General features: G+C 36.1%; 1 protein-coding gene across 2 annotated transcripts in view; it reads right to left on the reverse strand.

Annotated features, from left to right (window-relative positions):
* Pcmt1 (protein-L-isoaspartate (D-aspartate) O-methyltransferase) overlaps positions 1–14,631 on the reverse strand; it is a 44,758-nt gene that overhangs the window by 23,087 nt on the left and 7,040 nt on the right. For both annotated transcript variants that reach the window (XM_027939417.2, XM_027939418.2), the window contains exons 2-3: positions 6,567–6,671; positions 4,662–4,693 (exon numbers count right to left, since the gene is read on the reverse strand). In XM_027939417.2, the coding sequence (XP_027795218.1) occupies positions 4,662–4,693; positions 6,567–6,671 (137 nt within the window). The remainder of the gene's footprint in view (positions 1–4,661; positions 4,694–6,566; positions 6,672–14,631) is intronic.

A 14,631-nucleotide genomic window follows, 5' to 3' on the forward strand; every position in this document is an offset into this window, starting at 1 on the left:
AATAGCTAAACTGTGGAACCAACCTAGATGCCCTTCAGTAGATAAATGGATAAAGAAAATGTGATACACACACACACACACACACACACACACACACAGGAATATTATTCAGCATTAAAAGAGAATAAAATCATGGCATTTGCAGGTAAATGGATAGACTGGAGAATAAAATACTAAGTGAAGTCAGCCAATCCCCAAAAAACCAAATGCTGAATGCTTTCTCTGATTTAAGGATGCTGATTCATAATGTGGTGGTGGGGTGGCGGGCAATGGAGGATTAGATGAACTCTAGATAGGGCAAAGGGGGAAAAGGGAGGAGACATGGGGGTTAGGAAAGACGATGGAATGAGATGGACATCATTACCCTAAGTACATGTATGAAGACACAAATGGTGTGACTCTATTTTGTGTAGAGAGATATGAAAAATTATGCTCCATAGGTGAATTATGAATTGTAATATATTCTGCTGTTATATATAACAAGTTAAAATTTTAAAAAATGAAAAAAATGGGTAAGAGATTTGAATAGACTTTTCTCCTAAGATGAGACAAACAGTCAATAATCAAATGAAAAGATGGTCAACACCAATCATTAGGGAAATACAAATCAAAATCACAAGATACTGTATCATAGTCAGTAGGATGGACAAAAGAAACAATATAGAAAATAACAATGTGGACAAGGAAGAAAAAATTTGGAACCCTCATACATTGCTGGTGGGATTGCAAAAATGGTATAGCCACTTTGGGAAACAGATGAGTAGTCCCTCAAAATGTTAAAACACAGTTAACATATGACTTAGCAATTTCATTACTAGGTATGCAACCAAGAGAAATGAAAATATACAATTAGATAAAAACTTGTATATGAATGTCCACAGCAGCATTATTCAGAATAATCAAAACGTAGAAACAATCCATCAATGGATAAACAAAATGTGGTATACCTACACAATGGAATATTATTCAGCCGTAAAAAGAACAAAGTAATGATATATATTACAACATGGATAAATTTGAAAACATTAAGCTACATATAAAAAGTCAGTCACAAAAGGCCACATATTGTATTATTTCATCTTTATCAAGTGTCCAGAATTGGAAAATCTTCAGAAACAGAAACTACATTAGTGGTTGCCAGGACATGTACAGAGCAGGGGATGAGAAATGACTTCTAATAGGATAGAATTTCTTTATTTTTTTTTTTTTTAGGTGTAGTTGGACATAATGCCTTTATTTTATTTATTTATTTTTATGTGGTGCTGAGGATCGAACTCAGGGCCTCGCACACGCTAGGTGAGTGCTCTACCGCTGAGCTACAATCCCAGCCCCAGGATAGGATTTCTTTTGGAAGGGATGCAAATGTTTTGAAATTAGATAGTAGTGATGTTTGTACAACCTTGAGTAGACTAAAACTCACAAAATTATATCATTTAAAGTGATGAATTCTCTAGGGCTGGGAATATAGCTCAGTTGGTAGAGGGCTTGCTTTGCATACACAAGGCCCTGGGTTCAATCCCCAGCACCACCAAAAAAAAAAAAAAAAAAAGAAAGAAAGAAAGAAAAAAAAAAAAAAAAGGAGATGAATTCTCTAGTATGTGAATTGTAAGTAATAAAGCTTTTTTTTTAATTTAAAAATGCATCCTTTGCCATGAAATAACTGCCATGTTTATTTGGCAGTGAACTGGATATCCAGGACCAAACTTTGAGGTGAGGGGAATTCACCTTAATACTTGAAAACATACCCCTCTGAACATATTGGATACCAGTTCTCCAAAGTAACAGCAATACAGACATTGCATAAAGAAGTCAATTCTATTCCATGATTTAAAAAAGAAATAAGAATAGAGAAATAAATTGGCAACAGATCAAGGATCAAGAGTAAAAAGCTGACCTGATTTCTACGCCTATACCCCCAAATATCTACTTCTGTACTTTAGAAGAAATCATTTTTAGCTTCCATTCCCATAGGATAACATATGGAAAATATGTATAGCACATACTGGTAAAACTTCCTCATTTAACAGCTTCTGAGTATTCCACTACATGGATGTAGATAATTTGTTAATGATCCTCTATTAGTGGACTATTAAAAGTTATTATTTTTCTGGTGCAATTGTGAGGCTGAGGCAGGAGGATCGCAAGTTCAAAGACAGCCTTAGCAAAAGCAAGGCATTAAGTAACTCAGTGAGACCCTGTCTCTAAATAAAATGCAAAATAGGGCTGGGGATGTGGCTCAGTAGTCCAATATCCCTAAGTTCAATCCCTGGTACTGCCCCCAAAAAATAAAAACTAAAAATAGAATAAACAAACAATGTAGATAAGCTGTTTTTTTTACTTGTGCAAATGTACCATGGGATTAATATCTTAAAACTGGGAAGTCTAAGATATATTTATTTCACATTTTGATAGATATTGCCAACTTGCATTCCCAAAATATTCAATTAAATGATTACGAGTTTTCCTTTTCCAATAGAAAGCATCAAACTTTTTGATTTCTGAAAATCTGATGACAAATGGTTCTTCACTATAGTGCTAATTAGCAATTTACTAAATTTAAGTGATGACATATTTTATTTAACTGTTGATGTCACTTATATTTTTTTCAAATGAATCGTCATATCATGTTTTTACCCATTTTATGTTGGATTTACTAGTCTAATTTATTAATTGAATAACTACACATATATGTGTGTGTGTGTGTGTGTGTGTGTGGTGTGTGTATATATATATATATAGAAATTTGCCCTGTGCTCTCATATGTACTACAAATATTTCTTTCAGTTTTTCTTTTAATGTAATCTATACTATTTTTTTCTCTGCAAAAATTCTAAAAATATATATATATATATATTTTGTTTTTGAGGTAATAGAGATTAAACCCAGGGGTGCCTCTACCACTGAGCTTCATCTGCAGCCCCCGTTTTTTTAAAATTTTTTAATTTGTTTTAATTAGTTACACATGATAGTACAATGATCTTGACAAATCATACATTTGAATCAGATCCCCTTTTTTAAATATTTATTTTTTAGGTGTAATTAGACACAATGCCTTTATTTTATTTATTTAATTTTATGTGGTGCTGAGGATCGAACCCAGGGCCTCGCATGTGCTAGGTGAGAGATCTACTGCTGAGCTACAACCCCAGCCCCATCTGCAGCCCTTTTTATTTCTTATTTTGAGACAAGGTCTTGCTAAGATACTGAGGCTCACCTTGAACTTGCAATCCTCCTGTCTCTGCCTTCTGAGTTGCTGAGGCTATAGATAGGAGTAACTGCACTCAGCAAAAATCCTAAATTTTTGTGTTGCAAAAATACACTAATTTTGGGCTGAGGCTCTACTCAGTGGTAGAGCGCTTGCCTAGCATGTGTGAGACACTGGATTCAATTCTCAGCACCACATATAAATAAATGAATAAAATAAAGGTCCATGCATCTAAAAAAAAAAATACACTAATTTTTTTAATGGCTTCTGTGTTTTTGTCATGTTTTAAAAAGTCATCTCTATACAATTTTTAGAAATAAATATAAAGTATTATTATCAGTTCATAAATGTATATGTAAAATTTATTTAGGATAAAATTTAAGAGCTTCTCCAAGGATGGGGGTGTATCTCAGTGGTAGAGAGTCTATTCAGCAAGCACCAGGTCCTGGGTTTGATCCCTAGCACTGCAAAATTTTTAAAAAAAAAAGCTTCTCCAACCCAAATAATTGAAGAGAATCAGAAAAGCTATTGTTTTCTCCACCAAAATCCAACAGAGTACTCATTCAAACAACGGACATTTAAAACCCAAGAAAATTCCCAATAGATTAAAAGAGCCAGATCACTAAAACAGTTCCTTCTCAAGATTACACGGCTTCATAGTTGCTATACTTAACCATTCCTTAGTGATTTTTTCCAAATAAAATGTGAAATACTCAACTTGAGATTTCTAGAACATGCCCACTGTACTATTCAATTACTCTCTCCCTTAATGAACTCATCAATAAATAACCAGTTAAGGGCTGGGGATGTGGCTCAAGCGGTAGCGCGCTCGCCTGGCATGCGTGCGGCCCGGGTTCAATCCTCAGCACCACATACAAACAAAGATGTTGTGTCCGCCGAGAACTAAAATAAATAAATATTAAAATTCTCTCCCCTCCCTCCCTCTCCCTCTCCCTCTCCCTCTCCCTCTCTCTCTCTCACATCTCTCTCTTTAAAAAAAAAAAAATAACCAGTTAAGTTAGTGTGAATGTCATAGATACTAATGAGAGATGCAAAAAACTTAATATGAGAGATTCTACCAAGAAGAGCTCCTTTTAGATATCATGAATAAAATAATATAATAATTACAATAATACAATAATACATAATTCACAAAACACAAAGTAAATTTAAACATTTTTTTAAAACTTTTTAAAGGGCTGGGGATGTGGCTCAAGCGGTAGCGCGCTCGCCTGGCATGCGTGCAGCCCGGGTTTGATCCTCAGCACCACATACAAACAAAGATGTTGTGTCCGCCGAAAACTAAAAAATAAATATTAAAAAAATTCTCTCTCCCTCACTCTTTAAAAAAAAAAAAAAAAAAAAAAAAAAAGATTTTTAAAGCTTTTTCCCCTAAGAAAATAATGGCAGAGAAAAATGTGATCCATTTGTAACTAAATGAACAAAGTCAACTTACCATGTGTGGAGCACTGATTGTTGCTTGGAAACCTGCAAAACAAGAAGAGAACCACTGATACATTCAGTTGTGAAAACATAACCAAATATTTTGTGTAGTTCCTTTTCTAACATCCATACGTTGCTTTTCACAAAAATTCTTTTTTATTTTTAGAATAAGCAAAACAAAACCCAACATTTGTACTGATACATAGCAGTTAAAATCAGAAAATATTATCATGAGAAAAGGCTCATCTAGCAAAAGAGATCACACTATTTCTAAAAGTATTTCTTTTTTTAAAAAAAAATTTTTTTCGATGAGTAGACCTTTATTTTATTCATTTACTTATACATGGTGCTGATAATCGAACCCAGTGCCTCACACATACTAGGCAAGCACTCTACCACTGAGCCACAGCCACAGCCCCTCTAAAAGTTATTTCTAAAAATTATTTCTTTTGTAGGTTTTTTTTCTTTTGGGGGGGGGGGTTGTTGTTTGTTTGTTGTTTCTTTTCTTTTTGGTACAGGGGATTGAACCCAGTCACATCCCCAGCCCTTTTTATTTTGAGACAGGGTCTTGCTTAGTTGCTTAGGGCCTCAGTAAGTTGCTGAGACTGTCCTTGAATTTGAGATCCTCCTACCTCAGATTCCTGGGCCACTGGGATTACAAGTATGCACCACAGTGGCCAGCTTCTTGTATTGTTTTTTCAGTAAGCTGAGAATTGATAGATTTTATACTTAATTTTTCCTTTAGATTTACTTTTTTGGTGTGGGGGGTACTGGAGATTGAACTCAGGGGCTCTCGGCTACTGAGCCACAGCCTTATTTTATACTTTATTTAGAGACAGGGTCTCACTGAGTTGTTTAGTGCCTTGCTTTTGCTGAGGCTGGCTTTGAACTTGCGATCCTCCTGCCTCAACTCACAAGAACCTGGGATTATAGGCATGTTCCACTGTGCCCCCAGCTAAATTTACCCTTTTTTAAAAAAGGACTTCTATATATAATACATATGCAAAAAAAATTGAAAAACTAAATTATTTCAAATTTAAAACAACTTAAAAATAACTAGGCTAGAGATAAAGCGTAGTGGTAAAGCTCCTGCCTAGTAGGCACAAGGCTCTGGGTCTGATCCCCAGCACTGCAAACAAACAAACAAAAAAACCCTAGATAATCAAAGTAGCTTAAGAGACTAATAAACCATTCCAATTTACTTTCTGTATTATCACCTAATGTTAATTCATACTCATTTTTGGCTCTTAGTTTCTTTTCTTCCAGTGTTACTTTCTCAAAACTTATTTACCTGCTCTGCCTCTGAAGCAATTTTCACTGAGCGGTGGTAGCAGGTGCCTTCGGGGTTCAGAAGCTCCCCAGGATCTTCTTGCTGACTGTCACAGTGCTTCAAAAGAAGACAGAATGGCAGCTGGCCGAGAGAATCCTGAGGCACTTCTAAGCCTCAAAGGCGCCCACTGCCAAGGCTCAGCAGTTCAGCAAAACCTGCTTCAGGAGAAGGAGTTAAATATGGAACTTTCTAAAATATCCGGGAAAGTAAAGCAGAAAAGTCACTAATAAATTAATTACACTTATTTTCTTAATTATTGATTTTAAAAATTAAGGCTAATATGAAAGAAAACTCAACATTAATGCCCCTGGAGAAAACAGTACTCAGCTACAACTAAATTTTCATTAAAAGTTTTCTTTTTCATTAAAAAATTCTAAATATTTTTTCATTCTTTATTACCAATATACATTGGGGGAAAAACCAGAAAAAGATATATCATTTCATTAAAATGGATTTGTTTGAGATTATGAGAGTTACCGAGTCATAAAACTCAAATTGGCAATATGATTATAAATACATGTGTCCTAGTCTTACAAAAATTAGAGTAAAAGAAGGAAAATGTGACATTTTCGGGAATCTAAAGCTTACCTATTGATTGTGGAGAATCCATATATGGGTTACATTTTGCATAGTGCGAGCGGTCTGTAGCCAGCATTACTTCAAATACTTTATCTGTCTTGATGATTCCATTTTCTGAAACGAATAGGGCAAATATTTTAAGCAAAGAGTGACATCATATGTATTTCAGATTTATTACTCTGGCTGTACTGTAGGACTGGACTGGACTAGAGTAACCTGGTCTTTAATAACACTAGTCAGGATGGGGAAAAGTAGAAGGTGGTGGTGAGAGTAGGGATAATGGTAGAGATAAAGTCATCCAATGATTTAAGAAACTCTGAAGAAGGATCAGAGTTGAGGAGAAAAAGGAAAAGATAGGAAAATAATTCAGTTAGGGGCTAAGGTTATACAAAGTGAAAGTATTCAGCAACGGGCTGGGCACATGGATCTGGAGCTCAGAAAAGAGATCTAGGATAGAGGTATAAGTTTCTGTTTAGATAGATGGCAACTGAAGTAATGAAAGTGAAGTTAAAGTAGCCAGGGAAGAATACATACAGAAGAAAAATGAAAGCCAACATTTGAGATATGAAAGCAAATGGAAAGGAACCACAACAGAGGTAGGATAAAAACCTGGCTGATATTGCTGTAAAGTCCAAAAGCAGTGAAATTTTCAAGAATATTTTATATATATATATATATATATATATATATATATATATATATATATATATCTATCTATCTATCTCATCTGGCTTCCCCAACATTTAGTTCCTTGAGATTTAATAAATGTTAAACTTCAATAATCCTCATGGTACCATGCAAATAACTAATGCTCTCATTGACTTTTTCAATATGCTAGCTGACAATGACATATCAGACACAACACAACATGCTTATAGTATGATTATAATAAATAAGATAGCCTACTTCCTGTCATCACAGATTTAAAATCTGTTAAGAATAAACAAATGAACATGACTTTAACAATTCAAAAATGAATGAAAAAGTCAATCAAAACATGCTTTGATTAGTTTTGACTACAATATGAATGACTATTTTATATGAGACTACTTCAGGAAAAGTATCATGGAAAGTCTAAAATGCTATACAAACTAACACAACTTATTCATCAATTACGGCACTTTCAATCTCGAAGGTAATAGCAGCCACCAGAATCTGAACTTCTCCACAGAGTTGCTCAAAATACCTAAACATAGACTAAGAAGGGGCTCAAACAAAACCACACAGGATCTACACCATCACATTACTAAGAGACAGAATATCCAGACTTTAAATTATCTATAAATAGAAAAAAAAAAAGTGCTCTTGCTACACTTGAACACCTGTGATCACAGACAGCAAAAATGGGGATTCAAGTTTAAGTTTCTAAGAGCCTGTTACAGAGACACACTCCTACAACTCTAGCTACTCTGGAGGCTGAGATAGAAGGATCACAAATGTGAAGCCAGGCTTGGTAACTCAGTGAGTCTCAGGATGGGGATGTACTCAGTGAAGCATCCCTAGGTTCAGGTGCAATCACCAGTAATGGGATGGGGGGAAGTGGATCAGGAGCTAGGGTTGTGGTTCAGTGGTAAAGCATTTGCCTAGAGTATGTGAGGCACTAGGTTTGATTCTCAGCATTGCATATAAATAGAATACAGGTTAATAAATAAATAAATTTTTAAAGAAGATTATTGTGTTAAAAAACTCAATGGGTCAATAAAGGGTGTCAAAACTACTCAATAATAAATAATCTTTTTCAACAAATAGTGCTGGGACAAACGAAGAGCCACATGCAAAAAAATGATGTTCAACTTTTTCCTCATATCATATACAAAAATTAATTAAAAATTTATTGAAGACCTAAATATAAGACCTAAACCCATAACACTCATAGAAGAAAATACTGGAGTAAATCTTCACAAACTTAGATTTGGCAATGAATTTTTACATATGGCAACAAAAGCATCAAAATTAAAAATTTGTACTTCAACAGATACCACTCAAGAAAGCAAAAGATCTGCATGCCTGTTATCTCAGCAACTCAGGAGGCTAAGGCAGGAGGTTGCAGGTTCGAGGTCAACATCAGCAACTTAGCAAGGCCCTAAGCACTTAGGAACACACTGTCTCAAAATTAAAAAGAATATAATAAAAACAAAGGACTGGAGATGTATCTCAGTGGTAAAGCACCCCTGGGTTCAAACCCCAGTACCAAAAAATTAAAAACAAAGAAAGCAAGCAAGTGAAAAGATCACTCATATAGTGGGAAAAAATATTTGTGACTCATATATTTAAGAGGGTGCTTACAGCTAGAACATGTAAGAAACTCTTACAATACAATATTAAAAGACAAATAACCCAAATTAAGAAATATGCAAAGGATCTAACCAGATATTTCTCTGAAGAAGAAATGCAAAAAGCCAATATGCACATGAAAGCTAGACATCATTAGTGAAAAGAAAATGCAAGTTAAAACCACAATGAGATATCATTTCATATTTGCTAGGATAGCTATAATAAACAGTCAGATAATACACCAGAAGTGGTGGTAGGAACCTATAGTCCTAGGACTACTTTAGCCCAGGAGTTCAAGGCCAATCTGGACAATATAAGAAGACCCTGTCTCTTAAATAAAATAAAATGTGTTGGCAAGAATGTGAAGAAACTGGAACCCTCATGCACTTCTAGTAGGAATATAAAATGGAGCAGTAACTTTGGAAAAACAGCTTCTCAAATTGCTAAAGACAGTCACCATATGACTCAATAGTTCCACTCCTAGACATACAGAGAAGTGAAAACATATGACCACATGTAAATTTGTACATGAATGGTCCCGGCAACATTATGTAGAAAAAACAAAGCAAGAGGTGAACTGGGGATGTACCTTACTGTAAAGTGCTGGCCTAGCATGCATGAGCGCATGAGTTCAATCCTCAGAACCACAAAAAAGAGAATAAGCAGAAGATGGAAATATTCATCAAAAGATGAATGGCCTCTGGTAAAGGTTGTATAAACTAAGTTCTAAGGATTATAAATTCAAAGCCAGACTGGGCAACTTAGAGAGGCCTTATCACAAAATAAAAAGGGCTGGAGATATAGCTAAGTAGTAGAGTGCCCCAGGCTCAATCCCAACTACTTAAAAAAAAAGGTTAATTTATGCTACAACATGGTAAACTTTGAAAAAGATTATGCTAAGTTAAATAAGTCAGTTATAAAAGAACATATATGATTCCATTTAATGAAATGTCTACAATCAGCAAATTCATAGAGATCAAAAACATCTGTACATGGTGGTTCATACCTATAATACCAGCTACTCAAGAGGCTAAGGCAAGAGGATCATAAGTACCAGGCCAGTCTGAGCAATTCAGTGAGACCCTGTCTTGATTTTTTATGAGGGTGTAGCTCAGTGGAAAAATGCTTGCCTACTATGTGCAAGGCCCTGGGTTTAATCCCCAGTACTAAGGAAAGGAAAAAAAAAAAAAGTAACTATTAAGTTTCTTAAGAGCAATGAGCATTTTTAAGCAATTTCAGGAAATAAAGCACAAGTCAACAATTAAAAAAAAAAAAAGCCAGATGCAGTGGCACATGCCTGTATTCCCAGATGCTTGGGAGGCTGAAGTAGGAGGATCCCAAGTTCAAAACTAGCCTCAGCAATTCAGTGAGGCCCTAAGCAACACAGTGAGACCCTGTCTCTAAATAAATACAAAAATGGGATGGGCATGTGATTCATTGATTGTCTCTGGGTTCAATCCCCAGTATCAAAAAATAAAATAAAAATTGATAAAATTCAGTCTGATTAAATCTTTTTTTTTTTTTTTGGTACTGGGGATGATGATGATGATTGATGATAATGATGGAGGAGGAGGAGCTTTATTGGGCCATCACTGTGTGTTTTCCAAAATTTCATCACAAGGTTGTTTTTATATATTTTTTTTAACCCATGACCCCATGTTTTGAAAGATGCCTAAATCAAAGAAGATTACATTTACTAAGTTTTTAAATCATTTTCCTGTTTTGGGTCATCTATGATATATATAACTATTATTCCCTCAAATGTTTCTATCAAACAATAAAGTAATTTGATGTTTTACTTTGCATGTATAGCCAAATTAGAGGTAAATGTGCAATATCATTAGGCTTTCAGAAACAGTGACAGCTTGAGAACCACCCATTTGCAATCTGCTTGCAGCCCTAGGTTCTGAGGACCCTAATTAAATTGTTATAGTAATGGATAATGGTCCAAATATACAACTGATATAAATGAGTAGTAGGATTTTAAAAGGCACATATAACAGAATCCAAACCATAAACCAAATAATTAAATGTCTGAAAAAAAAACAGTGTGTTTCTAAGGTTTCTCTATCCAACTTAAGAGGCAGTTGGACTTGGTGGTGCATGCCTGTTATCTCAGTGGATAAGCCAAATTTCAGGGGGAAAAAATTAGAAAACTAAAACATGGCAGGGTCTCAAGCAACTGATAAAGTGTTTTAAAAAAAGGAAAAGCTTTTGACTTTCCTCTTCAATAGCAGAGATATATGTGACATGAGACACAAAGAATGTGGGCTCCACTAGATTTCCTGTGTAAAGGATTATGCTATCTGCAAATAGAAGGGCAGTTTACTTCAACCTGTAAGATTACAAGCTCAGCAGTGTTAACAGTCATAAATATTAACAATGATTACTGCTTCTCAACTTTTTAAAATTAACAAAGTGCAGAATATTTATTTACTGCTCAGAATAAAATATAAATACTATCAACTTTTGTAAAAGAATTGCTAGTGAACTGGAAAATGAGAGAGGGAGTTCCCTACTACCCTTAAAAAGTAGAAGGGTTAAGATTAAGAATTAATGCCTGTTCATACATTATGGAACAAGAAACAAAAGTATATAACTCAAGAGTTACACAAGTAGGGCTTAGGATGCTCAGTGGTAGAGTACTTGCAAGCATGCCTAAGACCCTGGGATCAATTTCCAGAAGAAAAAACAAATTCCAAACATAGACACAAGCTGGGTACAGTGGCACATGCCTGTAATCCCAGTGGCTCAAGAGACTGAGGCAGGAGTTCTAAGCCAGTCTCAGTCTTAGCAAGGCCCTAGGTAACTTGGCAACACCCTGTCTCAAAATAAAAAATAAAAAAATAAAGAGAGTTGGGGATGTGGCTCAATGGTTAAGTGTCCCTGGGTTCAATCCATGGTACCAAAAAAAAAAAAAAAAAAGAACTGGCAATAAATATAGCAGAGCCCCTGGGTTCAATCCCACTGCCATAAAAAAAAAAAAAAAAATAGCAGCCACAAATGAGAAGCAAAAAATTATGATGTAACAATGTGGGGGAAGAGGGGTTTGTACTGTGTAATACTTATCCATCTTGGCAGGAGGGTCAGCAGATGATGTCTAAAGTTGATAGAACAAGAAATAGTAAGCTTGGCTCAGTGTTGTGTGCCTACAATCCCAGCACTGTGGAGGCTGAGGTGGGATGATCACTTGAGCCCAGGAGTTGGATGAAGACATTTGGGCAACATAGCAAGTCTTCAGGTTAAAAAAAAAAAAATCACCTAAAGAATCAAAAACAGTTACAAGTGGCTCACTCTAGGCAATGAATTTGAGGTAGGGAGGCACAGGATAAACAACTATTGCTTTTTATTATCTTTTAACTATGCACATACATAACTGAAATTTTATCTTTTCAATGCTCCTAACATCTCCTAAAACCTGCAGAGAGACAGAGGTCCCTATCATAGAGTATGTATGAACATCCATGTGCAAAAACACACACACACCCTCTATACTTAGCAATATGAAGCAAGGACTCCGTTTCCTTCCAGTGACAGAATTTTAACTGGAGGCATTTCTCTAGCCTCCCTGTAATTACGTGTAAGCTTACAATTAAGTTCTTCTCAATGGAACACAGGCAGACATTACGCATGCAACTTCCAGATCATGCTCTTAAAACAAGTGGGTGTTCTGCTCTTTCTTCTGTTTTCCTCCCTACGGGCTGGACTGTGGAAATGGTAGAGATAAACTATCTTCAACTTTGCAGATGTGGGAAAGAAAAACGCAACAAAAGAGAAGAAGCCAGATCAACACCATGAAAATACTGTATAAGCCCTGAAATGCTTACAGTGTGGGTTGTTATTGGAAAGAAATATTTATTTTGTTTAAGTCACTGTTTTGGGGTCTTTGTTACAGCAGTTGGACATGTACCCTAGTGCACAATACATATAAGAAGGAATATGAGAATAGAGTGGAGATAGAACACTGGAGTAGGTCATTTAAGACACTAAAGAGGTCTGAAAACTAAGCCTGAGGTTTACACTTGATACAGAAAGCACCTGGAAACCTGAGCAGAAAACTAATGTGACAGAAAGCAGTATGCTAGGAAAATTAGTAAAAGGGGCAGAGTGAACCTAAGTGAGGTAAGTTAAAAACTATGACAACCAGACAGCAGCTGCATCACTCTAAGCATGAACTAGGAACCTAGACTGGGATGGTACTACAATTTGGATCTGGCCTGTCCCCCCAAAAGGCTCATATGTCCCCAGCCTGTAGCAGTACTGGAAGTGATGCAAACTTTTAGGCCTAGTGACTCAGGTCACCGGGGCATGCTCTTGAAGAACATCATGGGACCCTGGTCTCTTCCTTCCTCCCCATCCAGCTTTTCCACTTCTTGGTCATGAGCTGGGCAGCTTGTTCTGCCACAGACTTCTGCCATGATGTGCTGCCTCACCACAGGCCCAAAGCAGCAAGGCCAATCGATCATGAAATGAAAACTCCAAAACTATGAATCAAAATAAACCTTTCCTAAGTGTATTATCTCAGGAGTTTAATGACAAAAGGCTGATTAGCACAGAACATTGGTACTGCAAAGTGGGGCTACTGACTCTAGCTATACCTGAGACAATATGTAGAGAAGCCTTTCGGAATTGACTCCCAGAAACAATCTGGAAGTTTGGAGAAATAACCTAGAGAAAGCCTAAAATGCTGTAAGCAGAGTCTAATAGATGACTCATGGAGATTCAGAACACCTGAATGCTCACAGGAATACAGACAGTAAAGGCTATGCTGATGAGGCTTCAGATGGAAACAAGCATTCTATTGGGAATCAGTCATCCTTACGATACTGTGTCAAGGAATTTACCTGATTTCATCTATGCCCTGAGACTTTATGGGAGGCTGAGCTTAAAGGTGACAGACTAGTTTATCTGACAGAGGAAATTTCAAGGCAGCAAAGCATTCAGGCTATGGCATGAATACTACTATCTGCTTTTAGTCAAAGTTACTGTGAGAACTGGGAAGAAAAATAAGAGCACAATGATTAGATGGTGGGGTAGACATGAATCTTTGGGAGCCAGGGACAGAAGGCTATAATTTGGGTCTGGAATGCCCCCAAAAGACCCATGTGTTAAAAGGCTCGGTCCGCAGCTTGGTACTAGTGGAAGTGGTAGAAACTTTAAGAGGTGGGGCCTAGTAAGAGGTCTTCAGGTCATTGGTATGTTCCTGAAAGAGACTATGGGATCCCAGTTTCTTCCTCTTTCACTTCTCGACCATAAGGAGAGCACCTATGCTTCAAGAAGCTCTTTTGCTATGATGTGTAGCCTCGCTAGATATATAAAGCAGCAGGACCAACTGATCATGGAATGAAACCTCTAAAATTGTGAGCCAAAACAAACCTCTTATCTTTATAAGCTGATCATCTGAAGCATTTGTTACAGTGATGTAAACTGACTAACACAGATGATATCAATGAAAATAAGTGAATGGACATGAAAGACATTTGTAAGAACTACTGAGTTAGTTTAATTACCGAAAGAATCAATAATTATTCCAAGACTTTTGATCTAGGAGAGTAGAATGGAAGGAACACCGGCAGAAATGAATAGGAGAGGGCCAGTGCTGGAATGAAGCAGATGGTTTTCAAAACACACAGAAACTTTTTTTTAAACTTGTTACAACATTATAACTCAATAGAAGTATACCTTATTATATTAATTTAAAAGACTTAATAGTTATTAATCATTTATCCTATATTTCTTCTCAACTATCCATAATGAGAAGTTAACATTCAACTTTTACTACACATCTAGAATGAGTAGG

This window comes from Marmota flaviventris, chromosome 6 (genome assembly GCF_047511675.1).
Source record: "Marmota flaviventris isolate mMarFla1 chromosome 6, mMarFla1.hap1, whole genome shotgun sequence".
In the NCBI taxonomy this organism is placed as follows: Eukaryota; Metazoa; Chordata; class Mammalia; order Rodentia; family Sciuridae; genus Marmota; species Marmota flaviventris.